General features: G+C 34.5%; 1 protein-coding gene across 1 annotated transcript in view; it reads left to right on the plus strand.

Moving 5' to 3' along the window:
- Positions 1-16,704, plus strand: part of NAV3 (neuron navigator 3) — a 599,823-nt gene that overhangs the window by 352,446 nt on the left and 230,673 nt on the right. Inside the window, exons 4-5 of the mRNA XM_042947238.1 lie at positions 9,595-9,667; positions 12,182-12,365. Coding sequence (XP_042803172.1) covers positions 9,595-9,667; positions 12,182-12,365 — 257 coding nt within the window. The remainder of the gene's footprint in view (positions 1-9,594; positions 9,668-12,181; positions 12,366-16,704) is intronic.

The following is a 16,704-nucleotide window of genomic DNA, read 5'->3' on the forward strand; positions in this document are numbered from 1 at the left end:
ATTATTTTTCTTTAATACCATACTTATTTTTCCTATGTATGGAAGGAGTATAAACTTTGGTTAGTTTGGGAGAGGGTGTGGGTATGTGAGCTAAATAAGAGTGTATAGATTTGTGGTAACATTATGCATTTGGCAAATAATTAGTTGTTATAAGTAACTTTAGTCCTATATAGAAGTATGCATTATTTAAGTTTAGAAAAATTTTATAACCTCATAGTAAGATTCTTTGTTTTTTTTTTTTGTCTTCTGAAACAAACTGAAAAGTAAGAACTCATTAAAACCCCCACAATGTATCTTCAGCTCAACAAATACTGCGGTCATATTTATAATTTTATATTTGTAAAAAATATTAAACAATATTTATTATTCTCTAATTACCAAGCCAGTTAGAATAGTAGAATTTTAAAGAAAAAATAATTTTTTATCTGATAAAATACTAATGGATTTTCCATATCTATATCCATACCTATATATATGTATATATATATACACTATACGTATACATCTGTCTAATCACACATACACACATAGATTCTGTTATAGAATATATATGTTTACATAAAGCATTTCTATTATGGATATAATATAATATATATATTAGATATATCCACGTATATGTAGTTATATACACATATACACATACACGGATGCCTAGTATGGAACTCGGCTCTTTATAAATATCTTTAATCTTTGTATATTATGTGGAAAATATTTTTAATCCCATTTCATGGATAAGGAAGCAGAGGCTTCAGGAGAGTAAAAACTTTGCAAATTTTTTACCTTGTATAAGTTGCATAAGTAGGATGCTAACCCAGTTTTACTTGACTGAAAAACTTTCAATTATTATACTTACTGCTTAATTAATAAACTGACTCCTTGCATCTAACCACAGACCACTCAGCACAAAAAGAAAGGGATGAGTGAAACAAAATTACTATCCCCTCTGCCTCTCTCTATCCCACAACACAAAGTAACTTGAAATGGAAAAGGGAAGTGGGTGGGTTAGCATTGCAGTGACAGGAGGCAACTAACCAAACTGCATGTTTTACCTTCCTTCCCCAAAGTCTTAACAAAACAAAACTCAGAGGGCAAAGCCTGGAAACGTGCCTGCTCACGGATCCCAGCTCATCCTTAGCCTTGCTAAAGTTTCTTTATGTCTACTGCTCTATCGAGTAGAAAATCGTTTTAATTACCTCTGGTTGCTGTTACAAATTATCACAAACTTGGTGGCTTAAAGCAAAAGAAATTTAAGCTCACACAGTTCTGGAGGCCAGAAGTCTACAATCAGTATGACAAGGCCAAAATGAAGGTATCAGCAGTTCTGTGCTCCCTTCTGAAACTGTAGGAGAAATCCATTCCTTGTCTCTTCTAACTTCTGGAGACTGCCAGTATTTGGCTTGTGGCCGCATCAGTCATTCTATATGTCAATGTGCCAGCATATAAAAGTACATTGGATATTTGAGAATTAATTTGGAAGCATTTAAACTTTGTGAACTTAGACTTTATACAGAACGAGTGGATTTTGCATACTATTTCTGTCTTTCCCTCAAACTACACAATTTCATCTTTACATTCAACCAGATATTTATTGAGCACTTATTTTGTGCCAGGCGCTGTGTCCTGGCTATCTGTCAGTCATGCAGAGAGCTTGAGTCAGAGGCTGGAAATGTCTTAGTCAGAATGTCTAAATTACATGGAAGTGCCTGGGTGGCCCAGTGGGTTAGCATCTGATTTTAGCTCAGGTCGTGATCTTGCAGTTTGTGAGTTTGAGCCCCACATCAGGCTCTGCGCTGATAGTCTGGAGCCTGGAGTCTGCTTCAGTTCTCTGTCTCCTTCTCTCTGCCCCTCCCCCATTCATGCTTTTCTCTCTCTCTCTGTCTCTGTCTCTGTCTCTGTCTCTGTCTCAAAGTAAATGAGCATTACATTTAAAAAAAATTTTTTTACCGTTTATTTATTTTTGAGAGACAGAGCGAGACAGAGCACGAGCAGGGTAGGGGCAGAGAGAGAGGGAGACACAGAATCCAAAGCAGGCTCCAGGCTCTGAGCTGTCAGCACAGAGCCCAACGTGGGGCTTGAACTCACAAACCAGGAGATCATGACCTGAGCTGACGTCGAATGCTTAACCAACTGAGCCACCCAGGTACCCCTAAAAAAATTTCTTTTAAATGAATGTCTAAATTACAGTGGTAGAAAGCTTAGTGTGGAAGAAAGCTCAAGTTCATTGGAGACTGACAGGGTTGAATTTGAATTCTGGCTCAGCTATTTTATTAAATATTTTTATTAAATATTAATATTAAATTTATTAAAAGTAAGTTATCTTTCCAAGTCTCTATTGAATAGGAAAAATTGTATAAAATTTACTGGAGTTGATGGTGAACATTAAAAGGGTTTTGCATTTGGAGTAAATAACCTATGTGCTTAAAACTCTGTGTGAACTCCCTGTGCTAGGTCATTGAGAGGTGGAGAAAAGTGGCTTCTAAGCCATTTTCCCTGCTTCCATTCGTGACATGTAGTATAGAGTTTTTTCCAAATGGGGCTTTTTTGCCTAGTGTGTTGTAAAGGCAATATGTTAAAAATGACATTTTAAAATGAAATACACTAAAGTATAATTTTGAAAAATCAGAGTGCATTGCAAAGAGTATAAATAGAAAATGATGTGTGAAACTTTTATTACTATCAATAAATCTGTGTATGTGCTGTGTGATCATGTCTTCAAAGCAACACTGCGCATTTCTTTCTTTTGCATAAAACACACCATTAGCTCCCTGGGCTTTGAGATGAGCCCAGACTCCCACCAGGGCACGGCACATGTTTTCCAGTAAACCTCTGTCTATCTCGATGGCCTTCTCTCCTGGCACCAGATTCTCCAGATTTCAAGATGCTTATGCCTGGAGTCCCTGCTGCATGATCTTTCCTCCTACTTTGGATCTTGAAATGGATTGAAGGTTATCACTTTTTGGAGTAGCCTTTATTCACATTGGTAAACAATGAAGTAGTGAAGAAAGATTTAGGTGACTTTTACTCTCAGTATTCCCAGCTCTTCTGAATTCTTTGTCAGCCCTTTAACTTACGGTGTTTCTCAATCATGGCCAGTTCAGACAGTGTTCCTTCCTTGGATTCACCTCATACCACATCCTCTTATTTGGTTAACTCTTCCTAACCTTTCAGCGACTAGCTCAGTCTTCCTTTTAAGGAGAAAAATGTGGGGGTTAATGACATGGCTCTAGTTTTGATATATTCTCTCTTTGTGACTTTGAGGCTGTCAATTGAATGCTCTGATCAACATCTTTCTCAGTATAAAATGGTATAGTAATGGCGACTTCAGATGAAGATATCTTTCTAAGTGTTAGTTAAGTCTTAGTTACTAATAACTTTCTCCTTCCCTAGTTACTTGACCTCTGGTCAGGAATAGGCCTTTGTTCATGCTTCTCCAGGAGTCTATGTTTTTCTGGCCATAACATTTCTTGCATTACATTGGAATTGCTTCTCTCTCCTATAAAACTATATATTTTTAAAGACCCAGGCATGCTCAATGAATAGTTAATTGTTAAATCCATGAATTAAAATAAACATGAAGAATTTTAATCAATGCAGAAACATGACTGCATTTTTAAAATTCTCCAGATGAATTTATATCTGATTAAAACCTTTGGCTAAAATTTATATTACTGTTTGAATTTCGTGATGGGACAGGAGTTCACTCACACTGAGCAATTTTACCTTTTTTTTTTTTTTTTTTTGGTTGAAATCACATTTATTTCATTTATATAGTGACACTACCAGTACACATTTATAATGAAAAAATAAGATGTGTCGTTAATCAAAAATAGCGCAAGTCACAAGAGAATGTACCATCCAGAGATAACAAAAGTTAAATTTAGTCTATATTCTTGTAGACATTCTCTATGTATGATTCATAACAGCACTATCTGGCACTTCAGACATGCCCTAACCGGGATGCATTGCATTTGTAGAAAGAACTCAAACTTTGAAGGATTATGTCTGCTACCTGGTTTACAGTTATTTAACTTTTTATACTGCAGTGTTTTCAGAATCCAAGGGGCAATAGAGGCTTTTCAATTCCAGCTAAAATTCAGCTTTGTAAACATAACTGCAGAAAGTAAAGACTGGCATGCTCTTTTCTCATGGAGCAATTTTGCTCTTGGGAACTCTGATGGGCGTGACCGGCCCTCCTTCTGATACCTGTCGACCTTATCAAAGTCAAACTTAGCCCTCAAGTTTAAATGATTGTTCTTCTATGAAGCTTTTCCCAGGTCTGTAGTGAAAATTGATAAGTCCATTCTCTCTACTGCCATAAAATATTGTTTACAATCCTTTTTTAGAATTTATCATATTATGCCTTGTGTTGTGATGATTTATGAATCTTTTTTTTGTCTCCAGCTATTTTACAAGCTCACAAAGGCAAAGACTTTATAATTCATTTTTATATCCCTTCACCATCTAGCAGAGCTCTTTGCATGTAATAAACAGTCAATCGTTGCTGAATGAATTTCTCATTCATTGTTAAGCGTTGGTGCCGATGTTAAATATAATGACAAACTGGGGGCGCCTGGGTGGCGCAGTCCGTGAAGCGTCCGACTTCAGCCAGGTCACGATCTCGCGGTCCGATCCGTGAGTTCGAGCCCCGCGACAGGCTCTGGGCTGATGGCTCGGAGCCTGGAGCCTGTTTCCGATTCTGTGTCTCCCTCTCTCTGACCCTCCCCCGTTCATGCTCTGTCTCTCTCTGTCCCAAAAATAAATAAAAAACGTTGAAAAAAATTAAAAAAAAATATAATGACAAACTATAAAGTTGATATTAATCATACCCAGATATTTAGGACCTAAATATATTTTTTCATTAAGTATCGATAACTAAAAGTGAAAGAAACATGTGAATGGACAGGATAGAACCTTGTTAATATTGTGAAAGATGCCTCCAGTCAGACTTTCCAAAACAGATTATACCAGTTTCATGGTAAAAATACTAAAAGGCTAGGTGTTATAAAACATGCAGCTTAAAATGTATGAGTTCAATAAAGAAATGTGGTAATTAAAATTCTGCATTTTCTGGAATAGCTTATGAAAAAATATAAATATTTCCAATATATCCTCTCACTACGTTTAATGTTGAAAATATATATTGACCCTCAGGGTTAAAAAATTTTGAAGGCACAAATACACTGATGACTATCTACAGCTTTTGTAAGTGAAAATAATGAAAACCCTTCTCTTCCTCATTTGAAACCCAATTTGTGATTTAGCAATATGCATGCTCATATTTAGCAAGTTCACAAGGCTCAAGATGAATGTACATTTATACAATTAGATGATCAGCGAAATTTGTTTTTGAAAAATGCCTTTGATTTTTCACAAGAGTGTGGAAAATATTGCAAATGAGTCAATGCTCTTTAGAAAAGATCCAAGGGTCATGGCTATGTCTTGAAATTTATGTTTGCAACACTGAGCATAATTCCATGCATAAAATAAGTTGAATAAATGCTTGATGAATGAATAAGTTAAGGGTTTGATTTTATAAAACATAAACACAATTAAATGATAGTGCTCCAAAATACTAATATTAATTATACAAATAGAAACTACTGAGGTAAAAATATGAACCAATTTCTATTGAATTTGTGTCTTCAGTAAGGAAAACATACAGCAGTCTATTTTTGTATTTATTCGAGGAAAATTGTCTTTTTGTTTAGACATTGTGATAACATTAGATATTTTCATACAACCAAAGCCTCAAGGCTCAGTGCACCCAAACATTTTGAAACCTCCGACTAGATCTTAGTGACTGGATTTGGAACTTAGAAATTGGATGTTATTGAGTAGATTTATAACTTAGAAACTTTGTTTTATTTTTATTACAAAGTCAATATTTTTATGTATTTTATGTAGCCATGCTTAAATTGAACAGGAAGAGGGAGGCAATATGGGTGTTCTGGGCCAATGAAACGTAAGCCACAAATAGACCCAACAAATTGTGCATGACATAGTAGTAGGCAAATAAATAAAAGTCTTAGAGTGACTAGGAGGTATGGATGGGACTTTTTCTTGAGCCATATGAGAAAGGTGGTGCCCACAGAACTGAGAATGAATTTTTCTGTATTCCTGCTCTAAGGGATCTATATAAAATACCACAGGCATAAGATGTAAAATGCATGAATTCTATAGTATCATGGTCATCCTTGACTCCTCACTTCCTCTTACAGGCCATATCTTCCCACCATATTTCTTTAACTTATGTCCAGAATCTGGCTCACCTTCACAGCCACCACCATTGTCTTAAACACCGTTGTCATTCAGTTAATTACTTGCAACAGCCACCCATCAAGCCTTCATACAAGGCACCCATTATATGCCTATATTTTCAATAAAATAGGGGCTGATCATTTTATTTTTATTTTTAATTGAAGTGAAACATACATAAAAGAGTGTAAAGTACTCTAATATGAATTGAGGTTAATAAAAACATGGAAAGTATAAAAAATACTCCAATCTCAAGTATATAGGTGATTGCTTTTTTAAAATGTATATACCTGTGTTGTCACACTCGGATCAGAACAAAGGACACTTTCAGCATGCCTGGTCCCCTCCTGCAGATTTCCAGACTTTACCCTTCCAAAGTTCATCACTATTCTGATTCTGTTTTCATTATTTACTTTTACACATCTTGGATTTCATGTAAACTGGGGATAAGAAATATACACTCTTTTATTGGCTTCCTCTGCTCATCTTTCTATGAGATCTCTGCAGGTCAGTTGCTTAATCTGTAAAGAGGAGGATAGGCTGACCCTGGGAGCTAAAATTTGACAACAAATTGATGTTCAGCCCCAACCCACAGAATTTCTGATTTATATTGTCTGGAGTCAGGCACAGAGAATTAGTATATTTTTAAAAATCCCAAAGATAATTGAACCTGTATACTATGAATCAAATGATGTCTCTCCCCTCCCCTTTCCTCCCCATTTCCTCCTTTTCTCTCCCCCCACCACCCCTCTACTCCTTTCTTCCAAAAGTACAGGGATGGGCTGGCCACTGCTCCTTTTTACCTCTATTCTTCCTGAAGTGTGCACTGAGCACCTATCAGATACTAAACATCATCTTAGGTTGCTGAAACTACATAAGTCAACAAAATGTAGTTCCTATGTTCCAGGGGCTTGAAGTCTCAAAAACCCCATGCCTGAATATATAAACAAATATCATTGAATATATTATAATAAAGTAGGCTTTAATAGTCCTACTGGAAATTAAGTATTCAACTTCTTGTTCTATTGCTGTTACTTAACTACTATACCAGTAATGCAGAACTGAATTAACTATCTTGAATTGTTGGTACTCATAATGAATAACTATAAAGGAATTTCCCAAAATGTTGAATGCCCCTGATAAATCGCTATGTAAGGAATACAGAATGTATTTTAAATATTTTTTTTCCTCTACTCTTTTAGGGCCCTTTTATTTTCCTTTCTAATTTATGGTGCATCCTGAAAGAGCTCTTGGTCTCTGATACCCACTGCAGGCACCAGTTTGTTTTTAAGTGGTTTCAAAGGTAGCCAAAAAACAAAAACAAAAAACAAAAACAAAAAACAAAAACAAAAAACCTATCTTACATTCTTAATTACAGACTCTATCTGTTAACCTATTGTGGTTCTTACAGTGAATTAATCTGTTCAGGTATAATAAAAATAACTGAAATTTAGGCAATAATAGCCTGTGAACATTTTGCTGTAAATTACGTATAAGTTTGGATCAGGAATCTTCCTATTTTCTGTAAAAGGTATATAATTGCTATGGAGTTAACAACAGCAAGACTATTAGGGTGAATGTTTGAAAATATTCAGTTCAATTCTCTTTCTCAGTATTAGACCACAGTAATTATTTAGTGTGTTTTTTTTACTTGTTTGTAATGGTCCTGGAAAAAAAGTTCAAAAGAATATTTTAGATGGATACAGTAGAATATCATCTTTTTCCCATTTCTTTTCCTTCCTCCTCAATTCCTTCCTTCCAAGTCTTATTTTATAGTACCAAAGTGAAATGTAAATAAAGAATGGAAAATATATTTCAGCACCTTAGCGTTATTGGATATTCACATGCTAATGAGCAAACAAGGTGTTTGATCCTGTTGGACTTAGTGACTTCAAATCTATTGTTTCAATAGAATAATTTAAATAAAACTTACTTTTTGTTTTTTAGTAAAACTTATTTTGAAATAAATCCGTAAAATCACTTTTCACAAAACAAATGTGTAGATCTTGGCTGCATTTTTAAGCAAAGAATATCTAATTGAATGTTATTAATTTAGTTTTGCATAAAATTACATTTAAAATGGAATGTAAATTGTTGTCCATTTTATAAGGACAGATTTTTAATCTCTTTTTTTTTCTTTTTCTTTTCTCTAAGAGACACTTTGACCTTGCTGTGAAGCTAAGCTAGAGAGGACATTGGCAGAACTTTGTATGTCCATATGCATAGATTTGGATGATAATTTAATATGACAGAAAACAATACCTTGCCAAGGATTAACTTTAAATCTTCTATTTACTTTAGAATTCCAAGATTTATGGAATACCAAAACAACCCAGGGAGATGACTCATAAAGAAACAGGACTTTCTAGTTTCCTATACTCTTTTACAAATTCTTAGCTGTTTAACTTTGTTGTATAACATGATGGTCAGTATTGAGGTCAACCTGTAAAGTAACATAAATCAGTCATTTGGGTTTTGTTTGTTTGTTTGTGTTTTGTTTTATGTTTTTTGTTTGCATATCATTCTAAATGGTTACAAGCTAGTAATTATATCAAAACAAACTGTTTAAAAGCCATGGCATGACATTTTTTTTTCAGTTGATTTATTTATTTGGAAAGAAAGAGCAAGCAGGAGAGGGGTAGAGAGAGAGGGAGAGTGAGAGGGAGAGAGAGAATCCCAAGAGGCTTCATGCTGTCAGCACAGAGCCCAACGTGGGGCTGGAACCCATAAACTGTGAGCCGAAACCAAGAGTCAGCTGAGCTACCTAGGCACCCTGGCATCACAATTTTACATTACAAAGACAATACCTATATTTATTTAATCAGAGGAATATACAATTGTAGAAATACAAATACAGTTTTAAAAATAAAGACTTGCTATGATTTAAGATGAAAATTCGCTTTATTTCTTTCATGCTGTATCAACCCTTCTGGCATATTACCAAATCTCACTGATTGAATCTCAATTACCTACATCTGAACATTCTATAACTTGCATAAGCAACAGTCTTCTTCTATGGATGCTTTCGTTGAGACTTATTGGTGAAGCACAAAATCCAGACTTATGTTAAGTAGGTGGGTTGCTAATTTGTAAGAATGCCATTCTTGATCAGGCCTCTATGAATTGTTTGTAAATACCACACTGGACAATGCAAGCTTTATATTCGTTCTTCCGTTAGCCGGAATAATTCTAGTTAAACTCTGGTACAAAGATCTGTAGTATGAAATGAATGTAAAGTATTCATTCTTTCTTTATCTTACTCTCTGGTTTCATTTTAGCTCATTTGTTTATTTAAAAATAACCCTCTAAGCTGCTTTTTCACTGCTTTTCATATTACAGATTGAAAATGTTGATGTCTGCCTTAGTTTTCTAGCAGCCAGAGGAGTAAATGTTCAAGGTCTATCTGCTGAAGGTAAGAAAAGGCATAGTTGTCACAAATAACACCTAAGTTTGTAAAAAAAAAAAAAAAAAAAAAAAAAAAAATTTTGTATTACAAGAAATGCAAAGTGGGAGCACAAAGTTTCTTAATATATAAAGGAAATCAGTAAAGTTTCCAAAATAATAGAAACATAAACGCAGTGGTTATTAACCTATGCTTTAATTATTTATATATGTTTCATATTTTGCCAAAACTGTTACTTACATGCATAAGTGTATGAGAGAGGTGTAGATTAACAAAAAATCTTTATGTTATTACCAGTGTATAGTATTTTTGGAGTCTTAAGTAGAGGGATAGATGTATGCATAGATAACGCTGTGTAATAGTGGACCTAAATACAGGTAAAAATAGTATAATTAATTTGAAAATATTATTTTGTCAATAAAATTTCTATAATATAAAATTGGTAGTCCTAGTTGAAATATTTGATGAGCTTAAATTACGCATCATGAGGTCTTAAATAATTAGCACTAACAATACTTAATAACTGTTATATATAAAAGCTTTAAAGATATTAAAGGCTTAAAAGGTCATCATTAAAATACAGAAAAGTGGGAAAAGACTGAACTGGTACTGTCATTTTTTTTTTTCTGAGACTTTCTCTTTCACATATATTTTTAGGAAAACTTTTCAAGTGTTATTAATGAAATCTAGTTAAAATTATGAAATAACAAATCCTTTGAGATCTGCATTAACAAAAACCATCTTATTAGAATGTTAATTTATATATAAAAATTCTGCTTAATACTTGTATATACTCTGACAATTTAGATCTGTTAATGTTTCTACTATCATTATTTTCTGCGAATAGCCTTTTACCTGACACATACTAGAAATATCAGACACCTCTGTTTTAAAATTTTTGCTGTCATTGGAAAAAGGAATTATGTGGCTTCTGAAATACAGTGAACATTTAATAGAATTATTGAGCTTTCCCAATTTTTCTTCTATATTTATTTTTGTTGTTTTAAATTTCTTTTATCTTTTACATTTATATATGTTGCATAATATTAAATTACTCATTTGGTGGCCAACAAGTTTAGGTTCAAACCTAACTGATGGTTCTATAATTTTGAATAAAAGTGATAAAATTCCCCAGGAAAATATTTCACTTTTTTAGTGGTTAAAAGCAGGTTAGAAAGGCTCCAGTTTGTTCCTTTTATGTCTCTTCCTTTTCATGGGACATCCTTTATTAACACAAACCCATTGGTCTTCATTTATCTTCTAAAAGTATATGAATGCTCAAAATGATTTTCTAAATTAATTAAATATGCATATTAATAAAACCAGAGATTTTTTAAAACCGCTATGATCATCCAGGGGTACATGGGAACATTAATACTTTCTTACTGTAGCCTCTTATCGATCAGACTAATTCTTCTATATCATGGCCACTGTGAGAAGGTTTGGCGGGGGCAGGATTCTCATTCTCATTGCATATGAATAATGCCACTGTGGACTCCATGTGACATTTATAAACCATCAGAGAGCAAGAAATCAGAATAGTTTGTTAATGTCCCTAAACTACAGAAAGGAGGCATGAAACCCTGACCTCACAGGAGGATGTATATTTTATTGCCAACAGCGTATTTTATTTAGAATGTGATTATAGGTTTCATGGCCTTATTTCAGACTTTACTTCCATCTCTACTCCTAAGTTTTAAGTTATAACTACAAGAGAAAAAAAAGCTAGAGTCAGATTGTAGCTTACTTTGTACATTTAACTTTTTATTCAATATTAGAAACGTTTATAAAGGAGCTTGATGTATTTCTACTAGGATTTATACATTTACATTTATTCGGTTATGTTATCTAATGTCATGGTCTTTATTATTTATTAATATATAACATGAGTTATAAATAAAAGAATTGGAGCATTAAAAATTAATACGATGTTGACTTTATGATATATGTGTGTACTATATATCTATCTACATCTATCTATCTATATTTATAGACAGATAGCTATATTAATAAATTTATTGTTGGGTGATTTAGGACTGCTATAAATCCAGTTGCCATTACAAAGTACACCCATACCATCCCGATTTATAATGCAGGACAACCAACATTTAGGTGGCTTTTTTTCTCCACTTCGGAGCCATCACTATGTTGATAACAGCTGTGTATTTGTGAGGGCAGCAGAATGCTAAATCAAATGATTAGCACAAGACAGCCCATCCGTTTGTAGGAAGAAGCAAACTCCAGAAAAACTGCAGTTAAGGATCAGCAAAGAGCATGGCTCATCCAAGTTTTGTTCTCTGTACCCCCCCATCCCGTGACTCAGTCCCTGAAGCTCCAAGCTATTTGGAAATGCTACGTGTCAGAAATTCACAAGTGACTGAGAGACTCCAGTTGCATTTCCATCTTCGCAGATTTAGTCTAAGACAATGCCAACTAGAATTTCAGTTGTAAAACAAATAATAAAAAGGAAAACCACATTTATTTGTATGTTTTTACTGTTTGTATATTTTCCCTTTGATACAGAAATAAGAAATGGAAACTTAAAAGCCATTCTAGGGCTGTTTTTCAGTTTGTCTCGCTACAAGCAGCAACAACACCATCAGCAACAGTATTACCAGTCCTTGGTGGAGCTTCAGCAGCCAGTCAGCCACGCCTCCCCTCAGGCAGAAGCCAGTCAGGCCAAAAGCCAGCAAGATATGCAGTCCAGGTAAGGAGGGAAGCAGAGACGTGTTTGAAATCAACGTGTCTAGATACAACTCGTTTTTAAATGAGTTTTTGTTTGTGAGTTTGAAAAACCGATTTATGTCGTTGTATCAGCGTTACGATATTTTTTGACTAATGTGACACAAGTTAAAACCACTTTTCTTTTGGTTGGATGAGCAACATTTATCACTCTGGGGATGAAATATTTGTGTTTGTTTTCTAGAGATGATTGTGGTTTGTATCAAAGTGTGTGAAATGTCTTTCTTGTCAGCGATGCGGCAGGTTATTTCCTTCTGCAAATTATTACTTAGAATGTGCTATTGAGTCCTACTCTGGACTCCTACTCTCTACTCAATTATCTTTGAGTCTTTTGATAAATTCATTAAGTCTGTCAAAAGTTTCAGATCTGTTAAACATAGGGATTTGAGTGTTTGGGGACATACTGTTTTTAATGTATGATTGTGTGTGTGTGTGTGTGTGTGTGTGTGTGTGTGTGTGTATTTATAAACACACATGTATGTGTTCGTCTGACTTGATACCGTTGGCTCATTGTAGACACAGCCTGGGGTGAGGTGCTGACAAATCACGGCACCTTCCTTACACTTCCATTACTGCCATTTTCCAATTTGGACTTTCTATCAGTCAGGGTTCAGCCAGAGAAGCAGAACCAATAAGGGATTAAGAGATTTATTGTGAAGAATTGGTTTACATGATCATGGGGACTCCCTAGGCAAGTCTGAAATCCTAAAGGCAGCTGATCAGGAAAGGCAGGCTGAACTTCTCAGCATGAGCCAAAACTTTTATATACAGGTGGAATTTCTTCTCTCAAGTAAGCTTCCATCCTGCTCTTAAGACCTTTCAAGTGGGGAATCAGACCTACCCAGATTATCTCGGATAATCTCTCTTAAAGTCAGCTGCTGTGGATTTTAGCCACATCCACAAAATACTTTCACAGCAGCACCTAGATTAGTGTTTGATTGAATAAGTGGGACTGAGTTGACACATCAAAAAATCATCACAGAATGAAATTAAGTTAACAAGTTTCATGCATACTGCTCATTTGTTCCTCATCAATGACCAGGGTATCAGGTCATTAGCTCTATTGCGTAAATAGCTGATTGTTTTTCCTTAGTGGGGAGAATGTCCAATATGAAAATACTCACCATGTTGAAGAGTATATATACATATCAAACATATGTAAATATTTAACTTTTTCCATCTTAGAAGACAAACCTGAAACTTAGTAACAGTCGGTTTACCTTGAATTTGTTTTTGATATTTAGTATTGACTCAAAAAGTTAAAGTCCAAATTACATTCACAAAGCACACGCCCCATCCTTATTGTCAAATATTCAACAGTTCAGAAATCTTCTTCTCTTTCACCTGCCAACTAGCCCTTTCTTCATATTAGGAAATATTTCTTTTCTCTATATGACCATGTAAACTCTATTCCCTTTGGCAGATTTTATTCACTAATGAATTATTAAATCGATATAGAAAAATTAGAATTTTATCAAAAAATATAGGGTATACTACAGAGTTCATGGAGTGATAAAAGATATTTCTCATTACTCAATGCAGATATGTTTCTGTTCTTTAAGCTCATCTGGGCTATTTATGATGTAAGTGAAATTATGCAAAAGTCAAAGTGAAAAAAAATACGGAGTAAGTTCTTTGGATTTCCTTAAGAATGGAGAGGAGCGGGGGAAGGAAATAGCTTTTTATTATGTATTATTATTTGGAGGAGTTGGTAGAAAGAGATCTAGATTGTAAAAACTGCCAGAAATAATAATTCCTAGAGTTTGGTGTAAGTTACTTAAACCACGGACAAAAGGCAGGAATAGTAGTGGAAAAAACATAGGAAGTTAAGTGGTATATGTATTGTAGAAAACATGTGACCTCTGGAAGTGATATGGAGTATCGTTTGTCTTTGCTTTACCTCATTCTATTTCTGTATCTGCCATGTGGAATTTCTTGCCCAGAAGTTCTCAGTGGTTATGACCCTTTTGGGGAGATTGTTTTTCTCATTCTTACTGGATATGCATGACTGTTATGGAATTGTGGTTTTTTTTTTAGATACAAAACCCTATATAGTAGGCATGGTAATTTTACACCATTTTGGGGAGAGCCTGCTTATTTTTTTCTCTGAAAGGTTTTGAGGAGTATTCTTTTCACCGGTATCCTTTAAGACTGAGGCACACTCCTAAATAATTTTTTCTTATGATAAATTTAATTACTTTTAATTACTTTTTAGACCAATAATTTATAAATGTGGAGTACTTGCTGTAGTAAATATAGCACTTATGTCTCTGATGGAGAGGGGCTACAAGTCTTAATTTTAATAGAATTTATTATATGTTTTGAAGAATATTATTTCAAACATTAATACTTATTTCTATTTGTATAGATTTGGTCAGAGAATAGCCTATGAATTAGAATTTATGTGGACTTATGTACAACAATCGTTGTATGTATTTTTCAAAAGCCCGTAGTGATAATATACATAAGAAAGGATATCTACTATATGTCTTTATAGTAGAACCAAGATAATTAATGCAGAAAAAAATAACCCAGTGACACATTTATCTTCATTCTCCTGAAGTGTGAGTCATAAGTCATGATTTATGAAGCCTTTCTGTTGATTCTAAATCTCTTCCCAAGTAAATAGCTTAAATAACTGGTTGCTATAGTATTCTGGATATTTAGCCAGAAAATGTTCTTACATTTTTCTCTGTCAACTCCAAAAAATTTTAAGGGCACATTGTTTCAGTTCAGTGAGAGTTTTATTTTGTTTTATTCTTTTTGTTTATTTAAAATAAATTGATGTAACTGTATATATTCCCAGAGTATTTTATACATTAAGAATTTGTAACTTGGTTTTGCTATTTTAAAAATAGCTCCAAATGTTTTCAATCATTTGGAACATCTTTCATTTAAACAGACACTTTGACCTAAAGGTTAATAAGTATACAAGAGAGAAAATAAAACATGGACCAAGAGGAATCGAGTGTGGGTAACAAAGTCTCCTTTTTTGGTTTCTCAGCTCTTTCTCTACTTTCGTGTGCATGTTTGTGGGTATGTAGGCTCACATACATGAGAGCATACCTGCGTGTGTGTGTGTGTGTGTGTGTGTGTGTGTGTGTGTGTGTGTGTGTGTAAGTGTGTGTATCCTGCTCAGGTGGCAACAAGAAACTTGCCTCTAGAATCAAACTGCCCGAACCTGGATCCCAGTTCTCCCACTGCCTAATTGTGTGGCCTGGGGCAACTTGCCTGACGTCTTGGTGCCCATCTCATGAAGTTGTTTTTAGGTTCACTGGGTCAGTACAGCATAAGACACTGTGAACATATCTGGCACAGGTCACTCTCTGCTCAAAGCCTTGCAATGGTCTCAAGTAGCCCAGGTTTTCTCCCACCTTAGGCAATGTGTTCTTGCTGATCCTTTGCCTGGAATACTCTGATAGCTGCTTGGCTAAATCTCTCATCTGCCTCAAGTCAGCCGCTCATCTGTTGCCTTCCCACTGATGCTTACCTAACCACCCTTTTAACCCTGCCTGCGTCCCATCTCCACTCCCCATTGCACTTCGCCATACTTTTTCTTTTTTTCCTTAGCTTAGCCTTAATCAACCTTTAACCTCAATTCACTTCTTATATCCGTTATTTATTCTTGCCACTTCCCTCTAAAAGGCAAGCGCTGTCAGTACAGCAAGATTTGTGATATCTTAATTACTGGTGTGGTAGTACTCGTAACAGTAATAATAATAGTAATAATTATAATAGTAAGCACAGGGCCTTACACATAGTAGTTTTCCACGATTATTTCTGAAATGAGATAATGTAAGAATTAACAAATCTGTGTTCCACCTGTTTCCAATTTTAAATAGAAAGATGGGTAGTTGCAAGTGTAAGTAGTTCCAAATGACAATTGTGTGTATTTATAAAATTAGTAGAATAAAAATAATTAAACATATCCTTGACTTGGGGTGGTCATGTTATTAAAATACAATTAGTTTCAAAATGATGTACAGTGGAAATTCTTATTATTCCTGGAATTATCCATTTGTAGTATCTATATTAAAATAAGGCGGGGACTCGAATTGTAAATTTCTTAAACGTTCCCGGGGAATACTTGGTTATATCTGGAGTGATAAAGCCTTGATTAATCAAGTCTTCAATTCTCAAAAATGTGAATATATTTAACATAAAAATTAAATTCTCTTTGTCAATGATGTTTGGAAGGACTTTGCATGAGTAAAGATTAAAGATCTTGCTGGATTATGTAATGTAAAACATCCTATTTGCATTTATTTAATGTGAATATAAGACTAGTTGCTCCTATTTTTCTG

This window comes from Panthera leo, chromosome B4 (genome assembly GCF_018350215.1).
Source record: "Panthera leo isolate Ple1 chromosome B4, P.leo_Ple1_pat1.1, whole genome shotgun sequence".
Classification (NCBI taxonomy): Eukaryota; Metazoa; Chordata; class Mammalia; order Carnivora; family Felidae; genus Panthera; species Panthera leo.